Source organism: Orycteropus afer, unplaced genomic scaffold (assembly GCF_000298275.1).
Source record: "Orycteropus afer afer isolate SDZICR_OR568_19922 unplaced genomic scaffold, OryAfe1.0 scaffold00123, whole genome shotgun sequence".
Taxonomy (NCBI): domain Eukaryota; kingdom Metazoa; phylum Chordata; class Mammalia; order Tubulidentata; family Orycteropodidae; genus Orycteropus; species Orycteropus afer.
This window is the reverse complement of record NW_006921710.1, coordinates 5,828,112-5,838,400: the sequence shown is the minus strand read 5'-3', so window position 1 is coordinate 5,838,400 and position 10,289 is coordinate 5,828,112. Positions and strand designations below refer to the sequence as shown.

General features: G+C 49.7%; 1 protein-coding gene across 1 annotated transcript in view; it reads left to right on the top strand.

Annotated features, from left to right (window-relative positions):
- Window positions 1-4,345: 4,345 nt before the first annotated feature.
- SLC27A4 (solute carrier family 27 member 4) overlaps window positions 4,346-10,289 on the top strand; it is a 26,287-nt gene continuing 20,343 nt past the window's right edge. The window contains 4 exon segments of the mRNA XM_007944273.2: window positions 4,346-4,445; window positions 4,448-4,703; window positions 6,716-7,110; window positions 9,761-9,919. Coding sequence (XP_007942464.2) covers window positions 4,346-4,445; window positions 4,448-4,703; window positions 6,716-7,110; window positions 9,761-9,919 — 910 coding nt within the window.

Sequence of the window (10,289 nt, the reverse complement as noted above, 5' to 3'; positions counted from 1 at the left end):
AAGGCTGGTGGTTCAAATCCACCAGCCACTCCTCGGAAGGAAGATGGGGCAATCTACTTCCGTAGTGATACTGCCTTGGAAACCCAAGGAAGGGTCGCTATGAGTCGGGTCCAACTTGACGGCACATAACAACAACAACATATGCAGATGACACAACTTTGCTTGCTGAAAGTGAAGAAGACTTGAAGCACGTACTGATGAACATAAAAGACTATAGTCTTCAGTATGGATTACACTATAACATAAAGACAAAAAATTCTCAGAACTGGACCAATAAGCAACATCATGAGAAAAGATTGACGTTGTCAGGGTTTTCATTTTACTTGATCTACAGTCAACACCCATGGAAGTAGCAGTCAAGAAATCAGATGAAGTATTGCACTGGGCAAATCTGGTGCAAAAGACCTCTTTAAAGTATTTAAGAGCAAAGATGCCACTTTGAAGACTAAGATGTGCCTCACCAAGCCACAGTATTTTCAGTTGCCTCATATGCGTGTGAAAGCTGGACAATGAATAAGGAAGATCCAAAATAAGTTGATGTTTTGAATTGTGGTGTTGAGTGAAGAATACTGAAAATACCATGGACTGCCAAAAGACCAAACAAATCCATCCTGGAAGAAGTGCAGCTAGAATGTTCCTTGGAAGCAAGAATGGCTGGACTTTGTCTCATCTACTTTTGTCTTTAGAAAGGACCATTTCTTGGAGAAGAATCTCATGCTTGGTAAAGTAGAGAGTCAGTGGAAAAAGGGGAAGACTCTCAACGAAATGGATTGACCCAGTGGCTGCAGTGATGGGCTCAAACAGAACAAGGATTGTGAGGGTGACACAGGATTGGGCAGTGTTTCATTCTGTTGTACGTAGGATCATTATGAATTGGAGCCAATTTGACAGCACCTAACAACAAGAACAGATTTTGATCATGACCAATGAGGTCAGTGAGCCTGTAAGCTACAGTTATAAATACATGTAGCTCTACTTTAAATGCTCCCCATGAATCTCCACACTAACCCTGTAAGCACTATTAATATGTCCCCATATTTATGTATAAGAGGAAACTGAAACTTTGAGCTGTCATCTGAGAACTTGAACCCATGTCTGTTGGATGTCAATGTCCATGCCCATAAAATCATTGCAGTATATTTATTCAGTCCTAAATGTGACACCCACAGAGAAGGTGGTGCCTTAATGTACCCAGGTCCCCCCAAAAAATTCAGTCTATGCTCCAAAAGAGACCCAAACCCTTATCAGTCCAGAATTTCATATCTAATCCCTATGAATAGACAATATTGAAATTGCCTCCCTTCTCTCTCTTTTGAAGACTTCCACTGGACCATCCAACCAAAAGATTATGCAGATCAATAAAACACCATTCCTGGATGGGGCAAATGCTCGGGCCCTAACAGAAAGGTTTGGAGGTATGAGTCTGCTCAGAGGCACCTCAGAAGAAAGGCCCGGAGATCTAGTTCCAAAAAGTCAGTCACTGAAACTCACTGGAGAACAGTTCTACTCAGACACATATGAGATCACCCTGAGTTAGAGCAGACTCATAGGAACTGTAGTGTAAAGAAAAATGGCAACTGTGCAATGTCCAACATTGTTGGCAATCAGAGAACTAAGTTATCAGAGGTCCGGAGACCCGCTGGGCTAGGAAGATGGCATAGTGCCCAGGACTAGGCAAGTCGAATGACAAACAAGGCCTTTGATGTAGAGAGGTTAACTGATTTACTGTAGGGCATGTAGCAATCAGGTTAAAGTTTTGTAGGGTTCTTATCTGTGCCTTTGCTGCCTCAAGCCTCTGCCAGGTGTGCGAGGCTGTTTACAAGATACCAGGGATGGGATAGGATTCATAGGCAGTAACCGAGGCACTAAATTTATTGCAGAACTGATCCTTTAGGTGCAGCGTGGCAGGGGTTGCTGAGCCTTAATTCCAGCAGACAGCAGCCTCGCATACTAGAGAACTGCGGGTCTTTTGAAACTTGCAAAGGTTTTTCAGCCTTATTTAAAAAGAAAAACAACCAAACTCGCTGCCGTGGAGTCGGATTCAACTCATAGCGATCCCTCCTTGGGTTTCCCAGATGGTATCATTACAGAAGTAGATTGCCCAAACTTATGAGGCCGTAAATCTTTACGGAAGTAGATTGCCACGTCATCCTTCCGTGGAGTGGCTGGTGGGTTTGAACCACCAAACTTCTGGTTAGCAGCCAAATGCCTTAGGCATTGCTGCTACCAACGCTCCTTTCCAATACTTTTATAAAGAGCTCTGGTAGCATAGTGCCTAAGGCATTTGACTGCTAGCCAGAAGGTTGGCAGTTCAAACCCACCAACCACCCCTCAGAAGGCAGGTTGGGCAATCTACTTCCGTTTTAATACCGCCTCAGAAAGCCAAGGAGGGGTCACTATGAGCCGGATCCACTTGATGACAGTTTGTGTGTTTGTGTGTAAGGGCACTGGAAACTATAAAATGTCCAATGGAAATTAAGGAGGAGCGGTCAAAACTCAACTCTGGTGGGACTCGAGCCCACAACCTTTGAATGACCACGCCAGGCTCGGTTGGAGGTCCAATATGCTATCCATTGAGCCACACAGCCGGCCACTAGTGTGCGGCCCTAGTTCACCTCTCCGCCTTAAATTGTCTTTTTTTGCGCTCTTCCAGGCAGGGCGTTGGACCTTTGAGAAACTCTACCCTAAACTGAGGAGCAGGCTCGATTGTCAACTGACAGTGCCGATGGGGGTGCTCTCCTTCCCCATGGCGGAGGCAGGCAGACTCAAAGGTATACGCGCAGAACCCGCAAGTCCTTTCCCCACCACCTATGAGGTCTCCGCGGCCAGGCGTGGCTGCGCGGCGTTGACTACAATTCCCAGCGTCCCGCGCAGCGGCACCGCCCAAGACTTACCCACACGCAGGGCGGACTTAGGCCAGGAGACGTCGGGCGGCGCTGAGGCTGCGCTGCACCGCAGGATTTGCGGAGCACCCGCTGGGCCGAAGGTGTTATCTGTGTTCCCTGCCGGCCTAACCGGTTTGGGTTGCGGGAGGTGGGCGGGGGAGGAGCGTGGTGGGCAGGCGGGGCCGGGAGGCGGGTGGGGCCGGCCTAGAGGCCGGGCCATGCAGGGCTCAGAGGCGGGTGGAGCGCTTCTGAGACCCGGCTCTGCGCGCCGAGGGGAGGCTGATGCCCCCCGCACTCCCCACTTGGCTGCCGCAGCGAGGGCGCATCTGGACTGAGCACCGCGCCGCCAGGCCGACTTCAGGTGAGTACAGGCCTGGCCGGCGAGGCCCCGGACGGCAGCATGTGCCTGGGCAGGTCGGTGGGAAGTGACAGGGCCAGCCTTAGGTAGGGGGCTCATCCTGCCCCTCTGTGTCTAGCTAAGCCCTCATTACTCTGGCTTTTTAGGGGCGAGGGCATTGACACGGCCTGGGACGGGGACCCAAGGGAACTGAGCACCTTCTCCCCTCCCCTCCTCGCCCCATCCCTCGGCTTTCCAGGACAGGTTCCTGCCCTCTGCCCTCACGGGCTCTGGGAGGCCAAAGGTCCGAGGACCTTGGAGACCCAGGCATTAGGGTTGGATGCCCTTGTTCGGTCTCCCCAGGCTTTTGGCTTTTCGCAGGGAGTGTAGAGCGGTCGTCTTCATCCTGGCCTGGACACGCACAGGCTGCTTCACAGTCGTGACCTTCATCCCCTCCCCAGGAATAGGAGAACCCGAAGGAAAACAGTCCCATCTGTTGCCCCTTTGAGCAAGTCCGCAAAGCTTCAGGAATAGAGCCTGGAATAGTCTTAATCTCAGTCCACCCCCTGCGGCACAGTCAGCAATTCCCATAGTACTAAGCCCCAGACCAAACGATTCAGCTGGGCTGAGCTTCTCTTAAGGGTATGGTGTTGCGTTCAAGGCCCTCTTCCCCTATCTCACCTTTTTCCCTGGGCGGTCACCTCTTAGGCACCTCCAGGCTCTAACCTGTTTGCTCTGCTGCCCTCTATTGGCCTGCAGAGGCAAGGCACTCCCTGTGCCTATGGGCAGGGTGCCCTTCCCCTTTGGGTGCTGTGCCCATCCACAGAACCTCCCTGGGTCTCTGGGTGGGGAATAGAGCCAGAGGCACTTAAGTTTCTACCTACTACCCTTACCTTGGGTAGAGACCCTGAGTGCTGTTGAGTGGACTGCCCTGTTCTGGCTGGAAGGGCCTCTGAGAGCAAGTCTCACTATACCCATGGCACAGAGGGGGAAGCTAAGGCCTTTAGTGGAAAAGGGTCTTGTCCAAGGTCACTCAGCGAGTGGCAGGCAGAGATAGGACTAGGGAACTAGAACCCAACCAGCCTTCTCCCTCTCATCCTTGCAACTCCTTGCCTCAAATCCCATGCCTCTAGCCTGCCTCTTCCAGCCAGCCATAGGACCCAAGCCTGGAAAGGGACTCATGTCCTCAGCCACCCCACTCAGTGTGGCTAGGTGTTATCCCTTTGTATGACAGTAGTCTGACTTCCTGAGCCATGATGTGAGGAACTCAAGGACTCCAGCAGCTTTTGTACACTGACTACCCTGTACCCACAGGCCACAATGCTGCTTGGGGCATCTCTGGTGGGGGTACTGCTGTTCTCCCAGCTGGTGCTGAAACTACCCTGGACCCAGGTGGGGTTCTCCCTGCTGCTTCTTTACCTGGGGTCTGGCGGCTGGCGCTTCATTCGGATCTTTTTCAAGACCATCAGGCGCGATATCTTGTGAGTACCTAATCCAGCCCTTCCTGGGATCTCCCATGCCACATTGGGCTCCTAATCCCCCAAACCTACCCAGACAAGACCCCATGGTTTCTGTCAGCACAGGGCACCTGGGCCCCAGAGGAATAACCTCTGTTCCATACCCTCTGGCGATACCTGGAACCGCTATCTCCAGAGTCAAAGTCTCCTCCTGGGGAATTGCCCTAAGTCAACTTCCCTAGTGTAGGGCAAGCTTGGGGGCCAGAGACATATGTCAAACATCCAGATGTATTGCAGGGACATCGGAAGGCACTCCCAAGGACATACCATAGCTGATGCAAGTGGGAAGAGTTTCCCTGCAGGAAAGGCCCTGCCCCCAGGGTGGCAGAAGTCTAAGAGGGCACAGAGGCACTGATAAGTCTTAGAGCATAGCCCTCAGTCAGATATGTGGGAGAACGTGCTACTAGGTGAAAGGCAGTCATGGTCCACAGGGACATTCTGTACCAGAAACACCTGCTTCCACTGTGCCAGGCACCCAGCTGGGCTTTGGGGCCTAGAGAGGCAAGTCCACTCCTGGGCCAAGTTCAGACCAGCCAGGGACTCCTAAACTTGCATCATCATGCAGACGGAGGCCCTGGTGGTCTTGCTCACTACTGTATTCCAGCACCTAATACTGTCCCATGCCCACACTAGGTGTCTCAGCATTTGTCCACTTGAATTGATTACAGAATGAGGTATTGAATGACCACAACAGGAAGGGTTGTCACAACTGTGGGAGTGTGGTGGAGCAAAAAGAGATGGCTTCAGGTCAGTGGACTAGGGAATCAGAGAATGCCTTCTGTAGGAAAAGTAATTATACTTGATCTGTGCCTTGAAGGTGGTAACCTGAACCGAACTCACTGCTGTCGAGTCAGATCTAACTCATAGCAACTCCTCCTTGGGTTTCCCAGGTGGTATCACTACAGAAGTAGATTGCCCAACATGGTAGGAGGAGGGTATTTTAACCAGAGGGAACAATATTAGCAAAGGCATACAGTTTGGAGAGCTGGCAGGCATTTCAGGAGGGCTAGAAGGCAGGGGAAGGAGCTCTGGTAGCACGGTGCCTAACACATCTGACTGCTAACCAGAAGGTTGGTGGTTCAAACCCACCAGCAACTCTACAGAAGCAAGACTGGGCAACCTACTTCTGTAAAGATTTACTGCCTTGGAAACCCAATGAGGGTTGCTGTGGTAGCATAGTGCCTAAGGCACTTGACTGCTAACCAGAAGGCTGGTGGTTCAAACCCACCAGCCACTCCTTGGAAGGGAGATGGGGCAATCTACTTCCATAGTAATACTGCCTTGGAAACCCAAGGAGGGGTCGCTATGAGTCGGGTCTGACTCGACCGCATATAACAACAACAACGTGTTGAAATAAACTTGATGGCAGTGGGTTGTTTTGGTTTTTTTTTTTGTCTAGAAGGCGGGGGTTGGGGGGTAGGCAAATGATTCTCCAAACACTTACTGGGCATCTGCTCTGTGCCCAGAACCCCATCCTGGTGGGGCTCATGGGGAGAAAGAAGACAAATCTACAGATTCATCCTTTATTTACTATAGTGATGAGTGGTGAGAGGAAGGTACATTACAGAGAAGTTCTAAATGAGGAGTTTGGACTTGAACTTGGGACCCTGGGGAGCCTGAAAGGCTCAGAGCAGAGCTTAGAGGGTAGGAGTTGAACTCTGGAGCCAGAATGGCCTGGTATTCAAATACTGTCCTGGCCACATCTCACCTGTGAGGCCCTGGGCAAGCCACTGCACTGTCTGAGCCTCCTTGTCTGTACAGGGAAGAGTAATTGCACCAATCCTTCAGTGTTATTGTAAGGCACTGTTAAGATTGGGCACGTGGCGGGACTTATCCAGTGCCTGGTACCTAGAGGTGCTTGGGAAGGGGATTGTTATAAGCCATCTGACTGATGAGGCTCAGCTTGGGGGGCTCAAACCTGGGCTGGGTGTCAGGACCCCCCCCCAGGCAGACATGTCTCCCTTGCTCCCACACAGCGGTGGCTTGGTGCTCCTGAAGGTGAAGGCAAAGGTGCGGCGGTACCTGCAGGAAAAGCGGACGGTGCCCACTTTGTTTGCCTCTATGGTACGGCGCCACCCTGACAAGACAGCCTTGATATTTGAGGGCACAGACACCCACTGGACCTTCCGCCAGCTGGATGACTACTCGAACAGCGTGGCCAACTTCCTGCAGACCTGGGGCCTGGCCTCCGGTGATGTGGCTGCCCTATTCATGGAGAACCGCAACGAGTTCGTGGGCCTGTGGCTGGGCATGGCCAAGCTGGGTGTGGAGGCGGCACTCATCAACACCAACCTCCGTCGGGATGCCCTGTGCCACTGTCTGACCACCTCCCAGGCACGGGTCCTCATCTTTGGTAGTGAGATGGCCCCAGGTGAGCCCCAGGGTGGTGAGTCAGTAGATGGAGGTGGGGCAGGGAGTCCCATAAGACCTTGCACAGGTTACAGCTCCCCTGTCGGGGAGGCATCATGGCTCAGTGGTTAAGGGCATGAACCTTAGAGTCAGACCACCTGTACTCCTACCCTTGTAAGCTGGAGGTCCTGAATTCTCTAAGCTCAGATTCCTCAGTGATCATAACAACTCCGTACCGTTTTCAAGCAGATACTTTACCTGTAGTTCGAATGCAGGTATAATGGTAACCATTCTTGTTGAGTAATTAGACCTTACTTGTCTCATCTATGAAATGGGAGTATGAATCTGTTCCCTGCATCTAAAGAGCTTGTGCTTTACTTGCTGCCAGCTGAGTACCGACAGGATGCTGAGTTTGGTGCTTTCTGAGCAGCAGTTTTAATCTGAGGTAGGATTGTCAACTCAGTTTTGTGGATGAGGAGATAGCTTCAGTGGGGTTTAAGGAACTCACTAGAAGTCACACAGCTGGTAAGTAGTGGAACTCGGATTTGATCTTTTCTTAAAACAATTAGTATCTTACTGTATTTTGGTGAAAGTGTACACAGCATATTAGGTTCCCATTCAACAATTTCCACACAAAATTATTCAGTGACATTGGTCACATTTTCCACAATGCATGACCATTCTCATTATTTCCATTCTGGTAGTTCCATTTCCAGTAATTTAGTTGCCCTGCCCCTTTCTGTGTTTGAAAGTAGTTGTTGACCTTTTAGTCTCATAGAGGTAATATTTTAAAAAATACGTTTTATTGAAATATAATTTATATACAGTGAATACACAAAACTAAAGTGACATGGGTCAATGCTTTTTTTTTTTTTTTGCAGTGTTCCCTCTCCTCCCCTCCCACTGCTGGTAACCAACAAAGAAAGTTTCCTTCCATATCTAAACCTTTCCTTGACTTTTTACAATAATGAACTAATACTATATTTGTCCTTTTGTGATTGACTTATTTGACTCAGCATAATGTTCTCCAAGTTCATCCATGTTATATGCTGTTTTGCAGATTCTAGATTATTCTTTAGTGTTGCATAGTATTCCATGGTGTATACGTGCCATAGTTTGGTTATCCATTCTTCTGTTGATGTGCATAGAGGTGATTTTTTAAAGAGGCACGGTACTCATGGGTGATAGTCATTATTTTGTGAGCCAGTCTGTTATTTAGCTAAAAGGAGACCTCGGGATAGTTTTGGTTCAAGCTTTAAAAAGTATCTTAGAACAATAGTCCCGGGGAGTCCTCCAGTCTCAACTGGTTCAGTAAGTCTGAATTTTTTAATAATTTGAGGTTCTGTTCTACATTTTTGGATTTAATCTTAGACATGACCAGTGTCCGTGTTTCACACACACACACACATACATACACTGCCATGGTTGTGGGGTAATGGATAGGGAAGGTTATTAAGATGCTGAAAGGGGAGAAGGAAGGATGCATTGAGGAGTGGGTTGGATGAAGCAGGTGGCAGCTAGAAGAAATGAGTTTGAGCAAGTCAGGACTGGCTTGTACTGAGCACAGAGGCGTATCTGGATGTCTGTGCAGTACACAGCAGAGCCTGAGAGAAGGTTCTCACTCACTGAAGGGGCCAGAGGGCCACTGGCCTCTGACCCCCAATCTTCCCTTTCAGCCAGACCCCATGGTTTTAGTGTGGCAGTGAATAAGAATACAAACTTAGTAACTGGTATACCATCTGATCCTCAGCTTGTACGACTATGAGTCCAGAAAAACTAGACGATGCCCAGCTACCACCGTCAGCTACTCAGAGGGGGATCTCTGTAGGATATCCTGGATAGAGAGGGAGAACAGTGTGGAACAAAACTCAAAATCATTAAAAAAAAAAAAAATAAAAGACAGATTTGCCAGTTGGATAGAGCCTAATGGAACCACTGCAACTATGGCCCCTAGTTGTCCTTTAGGTCTGGAATTGAACCTACTCCTGTGGCTTCCAGCCAAACAAAAAACAGGCATATGAGCTGAACATTTACAATAGGTAGATACACTGCTTGGAGAGATCAATCATGAGAGAATAGAAGGGCTGTATGCACAGGGAGACAGCTCAGGGGGCAGGAGTGCATGGGAGGGAAGGACACAGGGAAGAGGTAACTATGGGGAGGAAGTGGGAGGGGAGCTGTTGCATTGTGGGAGATTGAAGTCAATGTCATGAGACAAAGTATGTGTGTGAGCTGCTGTATGAAAAATGAATTTGTTCTGTAAACTTTCACCCAAATCACAAAGAAAAATTAAAAAAAAAAAAAAGAATACAAACTTAGGTTGAGGCAGAGCTGACTCAAGCTGTGAGCAAGTCCCTTCCTTTCTCAGATCCTCAGTTTCTTTATCTATAAAACAAGGTGTTATTGGTACCGACTTTCTAGGGTTGTGTCAACAGGTGAATGCGTGTAAAGAGCCAGGGGTGTAGTTAGCCAGCAGCTACCGAGAGATGCTGCTTCCAGCCAGCATCTTCCTTTATGATGAGGTCCCTGGTGCTTCACTCATCTCTAGAAGTGGCCTCCTGTCCTCCAACTCAGTCATTCTCCCCTGATAACTTGCCACCTGACATGAACGTAGGTCTTAGGAGTGCGTGGCTTCCTGGACTGCCTGCCGACCTACCCTTTCTCCCCTGCAGCGATCGGTGAGATCCATGCCAGCCTGGACCCCTCATTGAGCCTCTTCTGCTCCGGCCCCTGGGAACCCAGTGAGGTGCCCCCCAGCACGAAGTACCTGGACCGCCTGCTGGAAGATGCCCCCAAACACCTGCCCACTGCCCCTGACAAAGGCTTCACAGGTGGGACCCCTCCCATCCCCTACCACCAGGGATTCTCAGATAGGCCAAGGGCAGACCACTCATCTTGGGGCCAGAAGACCTGGGTTCTATGAACGTGACATATGCTCTGGAACAAGGCACTTCATCTGCCAGGGCCTCCACTTTCCCGTCTGGAAAATGGAGACAGTAATCCTGTGACACCCCAGGGTTACTGTGAGGGTGACGTGTGTGAAAGTGCCCAGAATGATGTCACACTCACAGGAGCTCACAAAATTCAGTTTTTTGGTTTGTCAAAAAAGCCGTCATTGATGCCTAATGCATAAGGATCTGTGGATACCGGGTACCTGTTTTTGTTTGAATTTTGCCTAGGGTTGACAGACAAAGGGCAATT